Source organism: Tyto alba, unplaced genomic scaffold (genome assembly GCF_018691265.1).
Source record: "Tyto alba isolate M040663 unplaced genomic scaffold, T.alba_DEE_v4.0 Super-Scaffold_22, whole genome shotgun sequence".
Lineage (NCBI taxonomy): Eukaryota > Metazoa > Chordata > Aves > Strigiformes > Tytonidae > Tyto > Tyto alba.
In genome coordinates, this window is record NW_024881296.1 from 40,505,171 (window position 1) to 40,525,074 (window position 19,904).

Sequence of the window (19,904 nt, forward strand, 5' to 3'; positions counted from 1 at the left end):
AGTGAACACCTTCCAGAGCACAGCTGCACTTAAGAAAGGTTTTCTAGTCAGAGATGAACATCCTCATCTAGAACAGCTATGACATATCATTATCATGCTGATATATAAAATTGTGATTAAACCAATTGCAGCCTCTTCTTCTGTACCTACAGAATGTAATAAAACCCCAAGTGAATGCACTCAGAAGCATCCCTGGCCCCTGTGCACCTGCATCATAAAAGCCTCCATCCTGCTGTAGAGCACGCTGATTTCCCTGCTTTGGCAACGCCAACAGTACCCAAAAGCTGCATACAGCACCAGAATAGAAAGTCCAAGTGGCAGTTGAAGTTAAACAGCCCTTTTTCAACAGAAATACTTGATTAACAGACCTGAGTAGTTCTGGCTTAGAGCAACTATTGCAAGCTCTGTGGAAACTTGTGTAAGGCAGGGTGATTACATATCAGCTGTTATCCGTGCTTATCCCTATCTCCATGGGTACGTCAACCATTACTTGATTTCAACAGACATAGTTAACACATCCCATCACACCAAAGAGGCAGGCTGAGACCAGGCTGATAGGAAGTTACGTTTTACTACCTTCTTACCCCTGTGATGCTACATCACTTTTGCATATCTGGCCGTCTGTCACATTTAATTTCTACAATCACTGAGCAAAAGCGTCGGCATGAGCCTCATTGTATGTCACTGACAATCACTGGTTGACCTCGGTGGATTGTCCTTCTGCATTATCAATTGGTTTGGGGCAGGACAGGAACCACAGAAGGCAGACATGTATGTAGTTTGGCACACAAATAGCACAGTCAGGTTGAGATATCGTAGAAGAAGCAACACCCATGGCTATGAATAAAAAGGGAGTGCTTGTTCACCCAGAAAGTAGTTGGAGAGAAGTAGGTGAAAATTATTCTCGCCATGCTCCAAACGTTCTTCTTGTAAAAGGTAAGCCACTCTTTACTGATGGAAATTATACGTGCGCACACACACACACACACACACACGCATGCATGTGCCAGCATGAGAAGGGAAAAGAAATCCATGGAGCCACTGGTCATGGCTAGTTACTGCTTAGTACGATCCCTTAGAGCTTTGCTAATGAGCTCAGCAGCCAGCAAGAAACTGCGTACAAAGCCACTCTGCCAAACAAGCAGTTGTGCCATAATTACAGGCCTATTTTTTACAACAATCTTACAGATGCCTAGTGCCGGCTTTGCCAGCTCTGGTTATCCGCAGAAGTAGTGATGAACGCGTGCCAAAGCTGCTCACATCACAGGGCATAAAAGAGGAGGTGACTGGTATTCAAGGCCAGGGAGTGAGACGCGGGTAAACTTTGTAGTGGCCACGGTGGGGATGGGTAAACTCAATTTCAGCTTCAGGGATCCAACGGTGCTTTCTGAACTGAGACCAAAGCCTTGAAATAGGATCTGTCTCCAAACCAGCCAGGCAGTATCAGGCCAGAAGCTGTCTGTTACCTCTTTAGGGTGTCTCAAAGTCCTTCAGATGGAAAAAGAGGTTTCTTCATTCTCCTTGCCATTGTTGCTATTATAACAAACATAACATTTTTGCAGCAGCGCTTAAAACCCACAATCCTGGACAAAAGCCCCAGCCTGCTGTACGCCATAGAACTCAGAATAAAATGATGATCCCAGCCTGTAAGATCTGCCAGGCCAAATAATGCACACAACCCATGCCTGCTTAATCTCATCCTCTTCTGATGAGACCCCAACATACACCAGAAAGCGTGATTTTTTTACGGGTTTAATTTTAAGACTGGATTAAACATAATAATGATCTACTAGAGTTCGAAGATGATTAAAACTTTATTTCACCAGCAGCATGATCTGGATTCACAGAAATAAAAGTACTCCACAGTATTCACTCCTCTGAGCCATGCTGGATTGACCATCTGTTTCTTTTAATTTTTCCTGCAGAAATCAGCAGCAAGATGAAATACTATGCAATTCAACAAGAGCTGAGCCCTGAAGAAATTGCCCAGAAGCTGAGTGCGGCTGAGGAGATGCTGAAGGAGATCAAAGGCCGTAAGCCTTTCACTAATCAGAGGCGACTTGCAGATGAGGAGGAAAAGGCAGCGGAGGAGTGTGAGTTTTGAGCCTGTTTGCCATTCACCCGCATGTTGGTGCACGGCTGGCACGAGCTGAACGTGGTGCTGAGCCCCTGGGGAGGCCCAGGCTCGTGTGCTGAGGGTGCTGCTGCTTCCCAGTGCCTGCCCCAAGCCTCTGCCCGTGATCGCCGCCCCAGCAGCAGAGCAGGCAGAAGAAGTGTGTGTGTCCGTGGGTGGCTGTGCACTGCAGCCCCTCAGCCATCGCTGCTTGGGAAGGGTCGTGCCAGGGCTGGCATGGCTCGTGTGAACAGCTTCCTTCCCCCGCTGCCAGCTCTGCCACGGGGCCAGTAAACTCCAGCAGAGAGAGAAAAACTGCTGGTATGGGGAAAGAGTGGCAGCCTAATTCTCACAGCTCGGTGAACGTGAGTCAGAGCCCCAGGACAATAAGGACCGTCTTCTCCAGTGCAGCCTGGTTAGCTGGGACAATGGAAAACAAACTGAGAGCAAGGAAAGCCAGACCTGATTTCTTTCAGGAGAAGCGACTTGAGAGGGGGAATTAGCGGTATTAAAACGCGATACTGAAACGAGAGGCATCTTTCCTTTTCAAAAGAGGAGGGAAAATTAAAATCGAAGCATACTATCTCTCAAGTGACCTTTCAACAAATGTGTTTGACTGTCTCCTGAGCAACAGCAACAGAAGTTGTTGCAGGGGTAAGTTTTGCCAGAAACCCAAGCTTTGGATTAACCAGTAGTTTCTCATTTTTCTGTCAGCGCTACAGCAAGTTGAACAGTTTCATGAGAGGTACAATGACACCAGATCTCTCGTAGCTGATGTGCTGGAGCAGCTCAGCGAACACGATGTGAAGCTGTCAGACCTGGAGGGGGCATTAGACCAGGCGCTTGACTATGTTGTACAAACGGAGGATGTAAATAAGGAGAACACAGCCCATCTTCAAAGGCGTGAGGTACTATGCATTTCATTTATCATAACTGTTTTCTGTGAACACTCCGTCTCTGACGGTGCTCGAAAGAGTAGATTGCAAACAATTTAATTTCAGGAATCACCACAACAAAAAAAAAATTTCTTGGACCACTTAGCAGAAGGAGTTTGACACTCCAGTTCTATGAAACAAGTTGTGGAAGTGCAGGGTACTATTATTTATTCACGGAATGAAAAAAAAAAAATTGAGTTTTGGCATGGCATGTCTCAGCAGGCCGCTGAAGAGATGGATACTAATGCCTAAACTAAGAAGATGTATTACAACAAAACTCAAGAAGCTTAAAATTCCATGTAGTATGGCTGCTATAGATGTTGTGGTGGAATTCTTTCACCTATTATGCACTGATTTGTAATGCGGAAGGACTTAAAGCTCACAAAAGTAATTAAATTCTGTTAAAACAATTATTTATAATGACTCTGCACTGCATTCGTGCCCTGGGCTGAGTGCATTCAGACCTTCTTGTCCAAATTTTCTCTTTGGTCCTCTTTGAACAAAATGTATTCCCATTTTTTCAGGAAGAGCAAATTATTGTCCTTGCATCTTCAAGCACAAATCCATTCTCTAACTGCCCCACAACAGATTCCTTGAAACTGGGTTTCCTGCTTGCTGGGCGAACAGCTTAGCTGTAAGACTACAGCAGTTTTCCCTTATGCTCTGTTCAGGTGAATAGTTTTGGTATTTTGAACAAAGTAACCACTCCAGAGGAGGCCTGTCCCCTACAGCACAGGAGGGGGGGCATGTTTGCCTGTAAGTGGTGGTATTAGGTTCAAATCCCATCTGGCTGATAAGGAAATTGAATTTTCAGGTCTCTTATCCCAGAAAAGTACCCAATCCATCAGCCATACAAAAAGATTAGTTTTGTTTCTCCTCCCAGCAGTTTTGCGACTCTCTCTCTGTTTTCTTTAGTTTCCTTTAAGGGATGCAAAACCAGAATGTCCCACCTAAAACTTTTCACTTATTTTTTCAGCAAGGAAGAAAATGACAAAGAGAACAACTTGGGCCAAATTGAAGTGAACTGCTTTCATTTCAATGGCTGAAATTGTTTGGATTCTGGAGGAGAGGGGCTTAGGGAGCAATTCTGTGATCTGAAGAACAATCTTGCAAATTCAGGACAGCCTCTGGGCTTCGTAGCATCAGTGGCCGAGTTTTGAGCTCTTGAAATTTGCCGCACTAGAGGTTCATGTTGATGTGGAAGGTCTAATAATCCAACAGGGAAATCAGTCGTGCTGTTCTCATGAATTCTTCTGCAAGCAGCCTGGGATCCCTATGTACAAAGCCTCTTCGGTTCTTCCATTGTTTCATAATTATGGTGCCAAGCTGCAGCTCACCTCACACTCATGACGCAGAGCCTGAAGTGTGTAGCTGCAGTTGTTCACTGGTTTGAACCACTGGGATCTCCATTATTCCTCAAAGGCAGGTGCTGTACCAGAGAGATAGCTCACATCAGCTTTACTATTGACAAGGAAAAGTGATCTCTGTGCTGTAGATTTAAACAACCGCCAGAAAAAAAGCTAGTCTCCAGACCACTAGGTCTTCCACCATGGAAAAGCCATGTTTAATTTGTCTCTGCTGGCAGTGCACTGAATAATGTTTCATTCCAATAATTGTTCATGCTGTATTATAAAATCAAATGAATCAATTAAAAAAAAAAAAAAAAAAAAAAAAAAACAAAAAACAATATTTCTCTCATAAAGGCAAGAAAATGCATTGAGTCACATTATAATATGCCATTATTAGAGATGTCTAGGAAAAACTTAGACTTCAAATTTGTCTAAAATCTATTTAGTTCACCACCTCACCTTTTGAATTAACTTTAATAAATTTAACAAAAATGTTAACACGTTATTTTAGCAATGCACAGACAGTTTTGGATGTGATTTAATTTTATTTTATTATTTTTAGAAAGAACATGAGAAAATAAAAGACCAAATAGATGAAGTGAATGTCATTCTGCTAGGTGCCACGACTATTTTGGCAGGACCACAAAAGATCAACTCTGAATTAAGTGAAATAATAAAGGTAGGTGCCTCAGTGACTTGTTTATATGGTATGTCCTGATTTTCTGAACTTTTAAGTCATGTATTTAGACCACTAAATAAAAAACTCTTCTTTTTTACACTGCTTCAATGAAATACTGATGAATATTCCCCCCAAAAAAGTGTAAGTCTTCCTGGATGAAAAGCTCTGTAATTACATTTTACTGTCTCGGAAAAATAATTGTATTATAAGGATACCTCAGCGTAGGCAGAGCTGAATGGAGGGTTTTGCTGTACAGTTCTCAATCATTTCATTACAAGCAGCTGCCAAAAGGTGCTCTGGTAAAAGACTGCACTATATGCAAAATTCCTTTTCTTGTGCCCGCAGCGAGCACAGGAGAAGGCTAAAGATCCCAGGTATCAGTGTTAAAACGGGCCACTGTCAGAGTGTAAAATATAAATAAACAGATCGTCTTATAGAAATCTGCTGCAACTGCAGACTAGTATCCAGTGTTTCAAATGAGACAAGATGTTGTAAGAAATGTTTAGAAATTTGAGGTGTTTGGTTTTCCTATTAAAAAAAAAAGAAGAAAATAAAACTGGGATTTTGCTAACTAAAATATTTACCAAAGCTGCTATGTGCGTGTGTGCTTTATTTTTAAATTTCGAGATACTGTAAGACAAATGAAAATCCTCCACAAACATTCATTTTGGTCATGGTTGCCCACTTCTTTTTTTTTTAACATAAAAACAAATATCAAAACTCATTAATTTTTCTTTGAAAAAGTAATTTGAGAAAACAGAAAGAAGACAGCTTGCTTTATAACCATCCCTGGGCGATCCAGCGATGTAATTTTTTTTTTTTTTTTCCTCCTGTCTTTTGTGCAAAACAAATTGCTGCAGTTTATCATTCCGGGTCCCCCCACTCCTGTGGATCAGTTTACACACAGGGGACGTTCACACTGCGGGGACAGAAGTAACACGCAAACATCACGCATCCTCCATCCTCGCCGGCAAGAAGTATTTTCGCACTTTGCTCGTTCGGCCTTTTTCTCACCCTCCATCCCATTTGTTTTTCGCGCATTTTGAGGACATGCATATGTAACTCTCAAACGTACCATCAGGCTCGTGTATTGGAGAGGAGGTGAATGCAGCCCATGTGGTCTTCCCCAGAAGTATTTCAGAGAAGAAGTGTGGCTAAGGCAAAGGGATGCCACTTCTCCTTGCCTACGCCGGCACCCAGGCAGCGCTTCGGCGGACGGGTTCACGGATCGCTCTAACCCAAGGTGTGGGGTGCCCCTGGGCGAGGGGGCAGGACGGGGCCAGGGCCCCTCTGCCCCACGGCGGCACAGCTCGCAGCCCCACAGCTAGCCCCCCGCCCCGCTCCAGCGCTGCCCCCGGCTATTGCGCAAGGCGGCAGGTTTGGGAGGGCCAACACAGGGCCCGGGACCGTGCAGTGGCAGGATGGCGAGCCCCACCGCCACGGCATCGTTTAGCTTATTCACACAGATATCAGTTGGAAGTCCCAAAGCCTAATTGCTGGCCTGCAGTCTTCACAGAGGAGAAAACAAAAAAAAAAAAAAAAATGTATGGGTTCCACATCCCAATTTAAGACCACTCACAAGGAAAGGATTTTTTTGCAAAGATCTGGTTTAATTATTTCACCCATTAGCACTTCACTCTGGAAGACTCATCGCTGGCACCGTTCTGGAGCAAACATAAAAGATAGTGAGACATTTCTCAACTGTCTGTCTTTGGTGTTTTACACATATCTCACTAATGTCTTTTGAAGAGGTTTCTGGAGTTTTGGTTGATTTTTATCTTCCTGCATTGGTCTTGCCGTATTGACATTCATGGGACAGACTCTTTTAGATCTTTCTTCTCTTCGATTTGTTAAAAATATAATATAAAACAAATATAACAGAAAACAACAATATTATAATAACATAAAGGTTAAAATAAAACATAGTAAAGTACAGACTTTTTAAAATTTTCATCTTCTTTCCCTCCTTCCATATTTTGTTCAGAATGTGTCGGGGTTCTACGCAGAAATAGATGGAGCGAAAAAGGAATTGCAAGAAAAACTGGCCAATCTGTCTCTGTTTGACGATGATTTGGTAGAAAAGGCTATGCAGCACGCACACGGCCTGCGGAGGCTTGCCGACGAGCTGGACCGGTAAAATTTCACTTCAGAAGATTCTGTTCATACAAGAGCTACTGAGTGCAGCTGAGTGAACCAAATGGGCTCGGGGATAATTTTTGTTCAAGAAGTGGTTTACAGACGGAGTAGTTCTGATACTCTCGGTTGTGTCCCAGTGACAATTCCCCTGGGACTTACTGTAAGTCTTCCTATTTCACCGGAAGACACTAAATGCATCAAATTTCCCCCCAATTCACTAAAAAGTCACTTCCAGACAGATTTGAAATATCAGTTTATTTGCAATTGGAAAAATGGAAAAATCTCTGCTGCAAACATCTTAAATGAAATATTTCACCCAATTCTACCTTAAGTAACATCATGGACATATGTTTTTGGAAGATAAACTTAAAACTACTCTTCAAGTATATTAACTAAATATCAGTTGTTTCTTAATATTAGTATGCCCTAGATAGGAGATTAAAATAGAGAAAAAAATAACAGATGGTTTTATTTCATACAACTGTATAAAGCTGACATCCGAAACTCTTCTATAATGCAACACCAACTACAGACAGCCTAAAAACCAAACAATATGTTCAGTCTGAGATCAGCTAGCTGGGGGCAGCAGAATCACTTGAAAGAAAACCCCCCATATGGCTAGCCTTCATCCCTTACCAACATAATTTTAAAATGACTACCAAGTCCAATTCGTTAGGAATTTAACAGAAAGCAAACAGAAATAATTACAAAATATCCAGACGGAAATGTGCTGACTGTTTCATTTGTTGAGAAGATTGTCCTGTAGCGAAACTTTAATCCTTTAAAACATTTAGCCTGCCTTCAAATCACTTGGGTCTTATGGGTTTGTTTTATAAGCCTGTCTGTTAGGCTTGTATTTGGTAGAGTTCATTCTTTTGTCTAAGGGCCATATAGCAGGAAATTCCTGCAACACTGAACCTGGAAATTTAATAATCCCACAGTGTGCAAACACTTTGAAGTGAATACACACACGTGTAAATATATATATATATATATATTTTTTTTTTTTAGAGTCTTTATCAAAAAAATACTAAAAAATAATATTTATTCGAAGTTGCTAACAGCTGAAGGTTGAGCCGTGAACCAACTGCTGTTTGGAATCTGCCCTGAAGACCAGTTATCGCTTCATATGTAAACTGAGCTTTACCATGACAGCAAACCTATCTTGTATTTTTTAAATCTAACTTTTTGCAAAGTTTCATGACCATGGGCAGCTCTTCATCTGATCCTCCCCCCCGCCTTTTCCCACCTGCTTTTAGAAAATATAAATGGCCCAGTGAAGCAGCTGTCCTGACCACTGGCACACCCAGGTCTTCCCATTCATAGCCAGGAGTTATCCCTAAAGAAGGACAACCAATAGATCCATTACTCTGCTAATTTATGGAATATCTAATCTAGATTAAAGAAAGATAAAAGCTCAGTAGTCACTTGTTGCTGCTCACATAGATGTTAAGGGCAAGATTCCCAGAGTTAAACCACTGGGAAATACCTTCTATCCACATAGTTTTCACCTGCTTCAGCTTGACACAAATGGTCATACACAACGAAGAGAATATTGCTTAGGCCAAGTATATTTATGGGCGTGATTGTGTAGCCAGAATTCACATCAGGTTAACAAAATGAATCAATTTGAAACTACTTTGATTCAGTTTGGTTTCTTCCTCCTTTTCCTCCCCTTTTGACAGGAATTTGTATGGCGTTGACACAAATGGTTTGGTACAAAGGGCAATAAATGCTTCAAACGTGTATGAAAACATTGCCGGTTATATCGAAGAAGCTAATGAAGCTGCATCGCTGGCACTGAACACAACAAACCGGATCAAAGATGTAAGTAATTTTCGTATTATTAGCTTTTATTTTGCGATGTTTCAGGGACTCCAGACACATAGGTATAGTGAAAAAAAAAAAAAAAACAAGATTTAACCTAACTGTCAGCACTGGACTTCTCACTGAGCATTTCGCTTCGCCTACTATCTCCTGAATGAAATCACAGGTGGTTAATTATTCTGCCAGCCTAAATCGCCCTGATATTCAGAAACACGCAACCGGCGCTTCTGTCCCTAAGCGCAGGGTGGTGCTGCTCTGTGTTGTAGCTCCATCTGAGGCATTTCTGTGAAAGTCCAGATAACTGCCTGGCCCTGTAGGAACCTGAGCTGGCATTTAGTGCTCAAGTCCTCCTACTCCACAGAGCAGCATGCGGCAGGAAAGGGGGTCAGGACATCTAACAGAAGCATCACTGTTTCTCATAGAAAGTCAAGTGAAAATGGGGCGAATAACCCACCCACACACTCAGTGCAGGGATGAGGAGCCTAATTTCGTCTCTGGCCTCGACGTTGTAAAATATTTTATATGTATTTCTGTATGTATATAGCTTTCAACCCATCTGCGTGTTACCGCACGGCAATTTATTAGTGGGACAGCAAGAGGATTGGGTCTGAACCCCGGGGAGCCGTGGGATTTCGAGCCCAGTCCCCTGCTGCCAGCATGCTACTGCAGATGGCAAACCATGCGGCCAAGTGTTCATCACCCCGCTGAGGCGACAGCAGAAATGAACCGCCACAGCGCCTAACAACTAACTAACCAACTAACTAACTAACTAACATGGAGCATGAGTACGACGCAGACCGTACTGGCGTTGATAAATTGAGAGGCCTCCTCTGCTTTCTGTGTCTTTGTCGTTCAGTGGTGTCGGGAAAAGCGTACATTTCTCTGAGCTTCAGTTGCAATCTACAGAAAATTTTGCTTTTCGGACTGTTCGTTCCAATCCAACTGCTAATCTTAAATGTTAACAAAGCAAATGAAACTGCAGTGACTTTGCAGTTGCGTTTATATGAAATAATATGCTGTCCATAATGAAACACAATAAAGAGGAACTTTTGTTAAGTATTACTCTGACTTTCTTTTTTGGAACATACTTGTAGGCTGCAGTTGGAATTGATACTCAGATCATTTACCATAAAAGTAAAAGTGAAGAACTTCTCAACCGAGCCATGGAGCTACAGCGGGCAGCTGATGACAGTAAATATACATCCTTTCTATTTTCCTAGTCAGTTTATAAGCATGCACGTTAAAATAAATTTCAAAAGCACGTCACTGAGGCAGAACTACTGCTGTAACAGAACAGCGTATTGATTGAAGCTACCACACTTGAAACAGCCGCAGGCACAGTTTGAGTAGTTCATGTATTATCATCCTGCCAGATGCCAGAAGTTTATTTCATTCACAAAAGAACCGTTTCAGATGCAACCACTGTTTAAATATGTGATCCTGCTAACAGTTGTTCACAGGTAAATATACTCAATCGAGTAGTTCAGCTGAAATCAATTCACAACAGTTCACGTACTCGGAAAGCTGGATTTCACCAGTGAAGGATAATAATAACTGTTAAAGACTTTTGGCCTTTTTTCACTGAAAAGTGAAAGAAAACTCCAGAATTACAGAAACTACCTCTCCAATTTTTCAGGACCTTTTGAGTTCTTTATAACTTTTCCCATATACTTGTTGCGGCTATTCTCAGCAGTTCTGGTAAAGCAAAGAGAGCTAGTACTGACTGGGATGCAGGTCTCCAGATTTTTGCAACACACCTTGTGGCGAGCAAACAATGGCTGGGAGCTGCAAGGTTGCTTTTTCCTTTAGATTGCGTGAAATCAAGAGTGCTAGCACGCCCTGTACCAAAAGAGGCCACGGTATATTGCCCACAGTGTATTAATAACATACAGACGAAGGATAAAATTTATGGGGTTTAATGCCACTTTGATGCCACTCAGCTATACCTCCTATTTTCTCCCTACAGGTAATGCTTTAACCCTTGCAGACACTAGCCAGCGTGCTAATGGTACTCTTGCTAGAAGGAATGCCCTGCACAGCCAGCTGATGAGAGCCATCACAAAAATGCAATCAGCAGAGCCAGGCTGTAAGTGGAACTTCATCTTTATGATGTTTTATCTTCATACATTTAAGAGCGTATTTTATCTTTGCACATGGCCTACGAAGTTGGTAAGGTTTCAGTTCCAGGGAAGCCTAAAGGAACTTGACTGAAACTACAAGACCTAGATAGCAAACATCCACCTTTAACACATTCATAATGAAATTATGTTTTGCCACCTGGAATTATTGACATTTTTCTTGATCCTCCTTATTACAATCGACTTTTCCCATGTCACTCTTGATCCTTCGGGGGCTTGGAGAATCTACAAGTCTGTGGATTTATTGTACTGATAGTCAAAATCTAATTCACATATGCATCACACCTGGCAAGTAGAGTATTTGGCAGGTAATTACTAGCAGTCTTCGTTGACAAAACCTCACCTTAGTTTTTCAGAAAAGAGACATCACAGAGCATTCAGCAAGTGTATCTGAAGGCTTTCAAATTTGACATGTTCAAGACTTCTTCCTGAACTCCAACTAGCAATGGCTGGGTTTTACTGCCATGACATTATCATATGCAAAATACTACAGGTTTCACAAATACAGTAGTTGGTAACTCCAAAAAAATAAAACCCCCAAAATGACAGGTATGAAAAAAGAAAATGACTTCAGTGTCTTGGGTTTCTCTCCTTCAAAAATAACTTTCATGAAAAATATTCAACAAACAGATGCATTTTCTTTTAAAAACTCGATGAAAAACAATGTATTTTTTCATTCCTGTTCCAACTTCCTTGGCTATACAATATCCATCAAAATCCAAGGACACTGGAAATTTCTAACAATCTAGAATGGAAATGAAATTTGTTACATTTTAAGAATTAATATAACTGTAGACCAGCCACAGGAAGTTTTGAGTATTCCCTGTGGAAATAAAGAGAAAACCAACCAAGCAAGGTTGGGTGCCCATTCTACAGAAGGTAAGATCCCCGTAGCCTCACCACTTTCTAAGAACTGACTATAGCTCGCTTGAATCTTTGAAAGAGTTAATTTCCTCTCATCCCCTGTTTATTTTGTAGTGGAGGCCAGAGAGCGTTTGGAGCAAGCTAAACTGAAGACTGAAGAGGCTGTAAGTGCTACCATGACGGTAACTCAGGCTACGACCCCCATGGATGAGAATGTGAGGTTGTGGTCTCAAAACTTGCAAGACTTCCAGCACAATTCAGCGGCGTATGACAGTGCTGTGCATTCAGCTGGGGATGCAGGTATGGCGACCGGAATCTTGCCATTCCTTAGCATTAAAAGGTCAGAGACGCATTGCAGCATCATGTTGTATAAATTGTTTACGTTGCCTATTCATTGCACATGACCTTCGAGCAGCTAACTTCCATGAAAACCATTTAAAATATTGGCAGTTGTCTAGAGACTTGACTATCCTCTAAAAGTTTGGGCTATTTGGGCAGTTCCAAAGAATGACTTGAACACTTAAGGGCTGAAGTCTTATTGGCCTCTAAGTCATTTTGATCAGGGCACCAAGGTCACACTGAATGGTAGACCGCTTGTTTAAATATTTCTTGCTATTAAGATTGGAGGTTTACTTATTTCTTTTAACATCAGGAGGCATTTGAAAACAGGGCCCTTCTGTCCTCAGTAGTACAAACATGGAGAAGTGATCCCTGACTTGATGAGCTTGTAGTCTAAACAAAGAGGGCAAAGAGGATTAGAGAGGAAATATAATATTTAAGAAGGGTGATTGCTGAAAAAGCTTGTAAATATTACATTAATTCCACTTCTATTATCAGAAAGGAGGAGAAAGAATAGAGTAAAATTTGGAAGATTTGTCTTGAAAAAATTTGATGTAAATAAAAAGACAAAAGAAAAACTGAGGCAGGCTACGAAACTGAGATGAAGATGATAGGAAAGAGTGGAAAAAGAAGCAGGGAGAGTGAAGCTGAAATGAAGTGACTGGTGAAAGAAGGAAAAGAACAACTAGGAAAGAAAAGAATCAACCTAGAATTTAAAATTATCAGAATAAAAACTTGCTGACAAGCACCGCTATTTATTGCTTGATGTATTCCTGGCTCTGCTCAAGAGGTTCACCAATCCCAAGTTATTCATGGCTACGGAAGCTGGAAATCCAGAACGAGAAATTTCCTGAATGTTTGATGGCACGTACCATCACCTGCAGCACTGTCCAGTGATGCCTTTCCTCCTGAAAGCGCCTCAGAGAAGGTCCATAGCTCCACCGAGTCTACCTTCAGAAAGTCTGAATCTCAGATCTACTGCCCCACATCCCTTCTTCTTCTTCTGTCAGGAGCTCTGCAGCTCGAGTGTCATTCTACTGCAAATGGTGTTGTGAGTACCAAACCCAGCATTGCTCCTAGTGCCCCAGAGACACACTCTTGTCCAGAGACGCCCAAGGGTCATGTTATTTCTGGAATTCAGTAATGGGTAAGACCCTCACACTAAGATTTTTGGTTAAGTGAGTGCTCCCAAGAACCGGTATAAAAGTGGTTCCCTCCACAAGAGGAGGTTCAGTACTATTCAGCATCCCAACTTCTGGCTCCAGAACTGGAGGCAACTCACAGCTCTCGGCGCCTTTCATCCAAAGGTAACAGGGAGCCCCTCCCTCCGTGAATGGGCAAGTTCACCCCTAGTCACTGCACAGAACTCCGCAAGGGTGGAGTTAATATAACAGTAGTTGTACTGCACTGATGTGAAATATTTTTGATCAGCACAGAGCACAGTTTAGGCTGTGGGCTATGGGCTCCAAATCCCACTTAAGATAATGTAAATGGGGATATGATTGGCATCCAGGAAGAGAATGGTATGAGGAAAAACATCTAAGAGAAACAATCTGCTATAGATTACACACGAAGGTTTTTGTTTTTATTCACCTTTATACTTGATTTACATTTAACATTTACCAGTGCCAGCTTAGGAGATAGAGCAGCAACATAAACTACATTTGGCTCTTCATGCTCAGAATGTCAGCAGGCTTTCAGGATTCAAAAAATCTGCTCATACTAGCTGTTATACTGGAAGAAATATCTCCAGTATCATTTGAGAGGCTCCGCAAGAGTGGATAGACCTAAGATGGCCCAACTCTCCTGGCTGGTTATGTTCCCCAAAAGGCACGTACGGCACATGCGCCCCAAGCTGCAAAGAACAGCTCAGCTTCTATGTGATATGCCTGGCAAAACTTTCTCCGTGATCGTGGGTTTGCACACAGGGAGGCACCCTGTAAGTACTGTGATCATACCAGAGTGCCTGGAGTGCCTGCTGACCACCGACGACCTGTCTGAGAGATGCTAACATGCAAACTACAGCAACGTGTGCCCTACCACCTTTGGGGAGGCAGCTTTTCCATGGCGTTTTTGGTCTGAAGGCATTTTTTTTTTTTTTTTTTGTTTTGAGTCACGGTGATTTTTTTGCCAGAAAGATCAGGTGGAAATCAGACGGATCGGTGCTACGAGAGGCTAGCATGGGTTGTGCTCCCGTCAGGGGTGACTGTGAGTCACAGCCTGGGAAGACGGATGTAGAAATGCCAGGGCAGGGTGGAGCGTCCTCAGATCAGCCGTGTAGGTTGGCAGGAGAGGTTGATGTGGCAGGAGGAGTGTCCATCAGAGCCCAAAAGAAAGTCACAGGCAAGGTTCAGAGAGGTGTCTGAAACACCGAAACCCCTGATCACCCCGCCAGCACCGCTGCCACGGCAGCGGACGCCTCTGAGACGGCGCGTCTGTATCTCCCCTGAACAAACCTTGCACTTGGTTGTTGGAAGGGTGAGAGCAGGTCTCGGCTGTGCAGTTTGTCCGGGAGGACTCCCTGTGTCGACACTGTGCAGGGAACCTCAGCAGGGAGGATGAAGGACAGTTTGGGAGGGAAAACGTGAAAAGGGAAAGTGTCCAGAAGGTTATAGTTAAGGTATGTCCTCCCTGCCAGCTTCCCTTGTATTCTTTTTTGCATTTTATCATTGGGTAAGATTAGTTTTCCTTCTTCACTCTTAACTTCATCCCAAAGACTAAAATAAAAAATCAATATTCTTCTGTGTTGAAGAATGCCATTATAAAGGACAAGAGATTTATGGTGAAATTTCGTAATAGTACTAGTACTAATATATGTTAGTTTTGTATTTTCATGTTACAGTCATGTTTCAAATTTAATACCTCAAATTTCAAACAGATGAAAAGCCAGTTTTTCAAGCTATCAGATCAGACACAATTCCAATTCAGTTGCTGATTATTTGAAAAAAAAAAAAACGGTTGAAATTTGCTAAATCACTTCTGAGCTAGCTATTTTTTTTTTTTTTAACTTTAAGAATAATGTGAGCTTTTTTACAATGCAATGGAATATTAATTTCAAAAAGCAGAGAAAACTTTCTGTAAATCGATTATTATACTAGGGGTTTTTTTCAAGTAGAAATTTTAATGTATTCTGGAATTAATATGCTACCCAAAATTCATTGTAGTTCTTTGAGGATTTGCTAAAATAATAGCGTTTTAATGTACAGTAAGCTTTATATGGAATGTCTGATTACTGACACCCAGCACACAGGGTCTTTCAGAAGTTAATGGGAATAACTGGACAGTCAGAAGCTCCGATGGCCCACTCCTACGCCGGACTTGGCAAGTAAAACACAGGCGAAAAGAGCCAAGCAGAGAGAGGGCAGGACTGTGGCAAATGCAGCATTTCACTCCATCCAGAGAGAAGCAGGACCTGTAGGACTCCATGGGATCGTCCTCTATTATGAGGTTACTCTGAACGAGGCCGAGAGCTGCTGCAGACTTTAGTCAACACAGAACTGGAAGCACAGAAAGTGACTGGGGGCTCCTCTTCCTTCTTTCCCTTCTACAGTCCCCGTACATCTGAGGATTAGCTCCTCTACCCCTCTGCTGTCTTCTCAGGCAGGAGTAAAAATACGAGGGGAAGGACACAAGCGCAGGCGTACACAAGTTGACAACCCCTAAAATAAAACTGCAAACCCTACAAAGGTGGTCTTAACATTTAACACTGGATCTTTCTCATATGCAGGTAGCTTGTGGCTAAAATCACATTTCACTGCACTCAGTTTGTTGTACCTACGTCTAATTAAAGATGAAAAATGATGTGATGTGTAAATATCCTTCAAAGGGCAGCATGTCATTGGAATCTGATGTGCTGAAATGGCATTATAATTAGGGGTTGTTCTTTTTCTTTCTCAGTAATTTTTCTGCCTGCTTATCTTTCTGGGAAAGGACTTCCCTCCCATTGAACACAACAAAGCGCCTGCATTTCCCTTTGATAATTATCCTACTTGCGCACGTACCAGAAGGCACATCAGTGAAAGACTGAAGGTCCAGGACTCTGATTCGTGGCTGCTAGCAGGTAGAGGCAGGGAAGCTGAAGAGGTTACGACTCGCAAGGGCTGGGGCAAGGCGTAAGCACAGATCAGGGGCACACGTATCCTCAGCTACAGCTTTCTGCCCTCGTACAGCACAGGCCCTGTGCAGCCGCTGCTGCCGTCTGGGTGATAACCTTGGGGGAGATCCGCAGAGGAGAGCTGAGGAAAACAACCTAATCATCTCCTCTAAAATGAACGCGAAGAGCTGGTGAGCCATAGCTCCCGGATGCAGTTCCCAGGTCAGCCGCGGACAGCCGGTGAGGTGCTCAACAAATCACCCTTCTGCTCCAGTTGTCACATCTGTAAAATTCGGCTTAACGTTTATTTGCCTTGAAGGAAGACGAAAAGGTTAAAATTATTAACATTTGCAAACCTCCCTGAAGAAAGTATTAGAGCGGTACAACAGCAAGGTAGCACTTGGGAGTCCCATGAAAAAGTAACCTCCTTCGTGCAAACTTCTTTCCAAAAACTCTTGCAATGTTAGATTCTGATAAAACACTACCCTTTCAGAAATCACTGCCTCTCACTCACCACAGTAAGGACTTGTTCTTAAAGCAGGAGGAGGGAGGTGAGTTAAGCTAAGAGGGTAAGGAGGAATGGTGCAAAACCAGTGTTACAAAGAGGGGGGAAAAAAAAAAAAAAAAAAAAAAAAAAAAAAAACAAGCTATCACTTCTTTTCTAACTGCAGTGAAGAAGCTCACAGAAGTCTTCCCTCAACTCCTGGACAAACTGCGCAGAGTAGAACAGAAGGCACCAGCAAACAATATTTCTTCCAGCATTCAGCGGATCAGAGAGTTAATTGCTCAAACCAGGAGTGTAGCAAGCAAGGTAAAACTTTTGGATGGGACCGCTGGTTAGTAGTGATAATAATCAAACGCGTCGTACTAGGAGCCCCATTTTCTTGGGCTACCTTAGAAGCCCAAACCTTGACATTATCACCTCCCAACAACTGGATACACAAAGTATAGTGGAAGCCATTAAAATCTTTACAGTTGCTATTTGCAAGCAATTAACAGTACCACGGCGTTCATGGTGGACTACTGCTACTGCAGCAGCAACTTTAAGTAACTGGCAGAGTGTTAAAATGGCCACAGTAACAAAACTATTTAAAGCTAAAACTAACAGGTCATTGCTCAGCTGGCACCATTAGTTACTAGCGGTAGTAATTACAGCAATTTAACGCCAACTTTTCTGAGATGCCAGTATTTCTTTTTTTCCTTTTTAATTCATTTTCTGCAGGGTAAGGGAATCTTTGGCTCACACATCTTTAATAGAGAAAAACACTTTAATTATCATACATAAATTATGAGAGATTTCTCTGTAACAAGAACACTGAGGTAAAAAATTAAAGCAGTATATTTGAATTCATTCCGAGAAATCAAAAATTCAGTGCGTTATTGTAGGTTCGCAATGCTGAAATACACTGTCCACATACATTACTTCACAGAAGAGAAGGAAAAATCAGTTAGCGTGTGCACAGTGCTTGACTGTTCTTTAAATGCATTTTGTCATTCAGGCATATTGTGCTTAAATTTGAAAATGTTATTTCAGTTATGTTGAAGGCATTTTGAATTAAAATGAACATGTTCTAAAATCTTATTAGCATCTCATATATATCACTGTAACTTCAGTAATATAATAGGATTACTTGTGAACAGAAAATTGGTCATACCACTCCCGAAGCAAAGAAATAAATTATGGGTTGAAGTTTTATAGCTATGGGAGAATTTCATTATGTGCCGTACAAAACGATGTAGCCCTGATTCAACTAAGCACACACCTCTGTCCTACTGAAATTTAAATTAATTTATGAATATGCTTAAACACAGTTAATTAGGAGCTTTAATTAATTTTAAAATTAACTACCTTCATCTTCTCTACAGTATCTTCCAGAAGTGATTGTTATAAACATACAATTTTGCATGGCCCATATAGAGGTGCAATTCCACTCTTGCAGTAAGAAAGGCTGCTGGCTAGGTATTCTTGCACATTTACCTTAAGTAATATCCCCAGGCAGCAATCATGTGTCTCACTTGGCACACTTACAACTGCAGGTCCAAGTTTCTATGATGTTTGGAGGTCAATCAGCTGTTGAAGTCAATCCAAAGATCAACGTGGAGGAACTGAAATCCTTCACTTCCATGAGCTTGTACATAAAGTTTCAGAAAGACAACCCACAACTGGAAGCATCTCCGGACAGATTCATTTTGTACCTCGGAAACAAAAACGTAAGAGAATAAGCCAGTTGATTTATATATATATATATATATATATATATGAATACAATTTACATAAAAAGAAAATTGAAATAGGTTTGAAGTTTATTTGCCCTTGGTTTTATCCCTCACTGCTTCTCCATGTTTCAAAATAAGACGTGTCTACTCTGTGACTGACACTGACTTTGGGACCAGCAAAGAGCAAGGGTTCCCGAGACCCCCGTGCTGAAGCTTCTCAGGCCAAACGATGAAGGGTTCTCCCTAGGAGGGGACTCCGGCTGCTGGTGCGGGGGTCCTCGGGAGCGGTCAACACGTCACCCGCCCGACTCCTCTGGGTCCCGTTTTAATCAGGTGGATGCTGCTGACAGTGTCATCTCCCAACCTCTGAGGTGGCAGGCCCGCTAGATGAGCGGGTTCCTCTGCCCGTGGCTTCTGCTGCTGCTGTACCCTCTGTACGTCGCTACTCCGAAACACCTAGAAAGGGCATATACTCTCACCACATGCAAGTGCTGTGAAATAATTGTTCTTTAAATTGTGGTTCCTAAAAGAGAAAGCAATCACACCTCAGAAGCCAGGTATAATCCTGGCAAGCTGTTACTTGGGAAGAGTTCAAGAGGCAGGCTTTTCTCTAAAAAGAATGTCTACTGAATATAAATCAAGTGAAACCCCTCTTGGCAGACGATTTAATTGCGGCATAATACCTAGGCTTTGGGCAAATGTTTCTTCCTATTTCCCGCACACGACACTGCACACTAAATACTGAGGAACAGCTTCCCTTTGAACGTGACCGCTTCCTGCTCAGAAGACATCTCATGATGTTGCATCCGTAAGAGACTTTTTCTGTACAGTTTTATCTGGTGAAAGAAAGCAATCTGAGAACGAAGCTTTTGTTTATTAATCATATTTAAAGGTACTATTTAGTCTATCAAAGCCTACCCTTCACTAATGTTCTTCATTAAATCTCTTTCAATGTTTTACCTCTGACACCCTTCTCCATTGGTGTTTTAGGCAAAAAATTACATTGGTCTTGCAATTAAAAATGACAATCTTGTGTACATTTATAATCTGGGGGACCAAGACGTGGAGATACCTCTGGATGCCAAGCCAGTCAGCACCTGGCCTTCTTACTTCAGCATCATCAAAATTGAGAGGTAAAGTGATAATGTGCATTTCCCCAAAATCAAACAGTTAATATTAGAAAAAAAAAAAAAAAAAAGAAACAAAACAACAAG

At 42.0% G+C, this 19,904-nt stretch overlaps 1 protein-coding gene across 1 annotated transcript in view; it reads left to right on the plus strand.

Moving 5' to 3' along the window:
* LAMA4 (laminin subunit alpha 4) overlaps positions 1-19,904 on the plus strand; it is a 105,897-nt gene that overhangs the window by 57,120 nt on the left and 28,873 nt on the right. Inside the window, exons 10-20 of the mRNA XM_033007996.2 lie at positions 1,926-2,093; positions 2,828-3,021; positions 4,960-5,076; positions 7,061-7,209; positions 8,898-9,039; positions 10,134-10,230; positions 11,006-11,125; positions 12,156-12,341; positions 17,145-17,284; positions 18,511-18,684; positions 19,681-19,823. Coding sequence (XP_032863887.2) covers positions 1,926-2,093; positions 2,828-3,021; positions 4,960-5,076; positions 7,061-7,209; positions 8,898-9,039; positions 10,134-10,230; positions 11,006-11,125; positions 12,156-12,341; positions 17,145-17,284; positions 18,511-18,684; positions 19,681-19,823 — 1,630 coding nt within the window. The remainder of the gene's footprint in view (positions 1-1,925; positions 2,094-2,827; positions 3,022-4,959; positions 5,077-7,060; positions 7,210-8,897; positions 9,040-10,133; positions 10,231-11,005; positions 11,126-12,155; positions 12,342-17,144; positions 17,285-18,510; positions 18,685-19,680; positions 19,824-19,904) is intronic.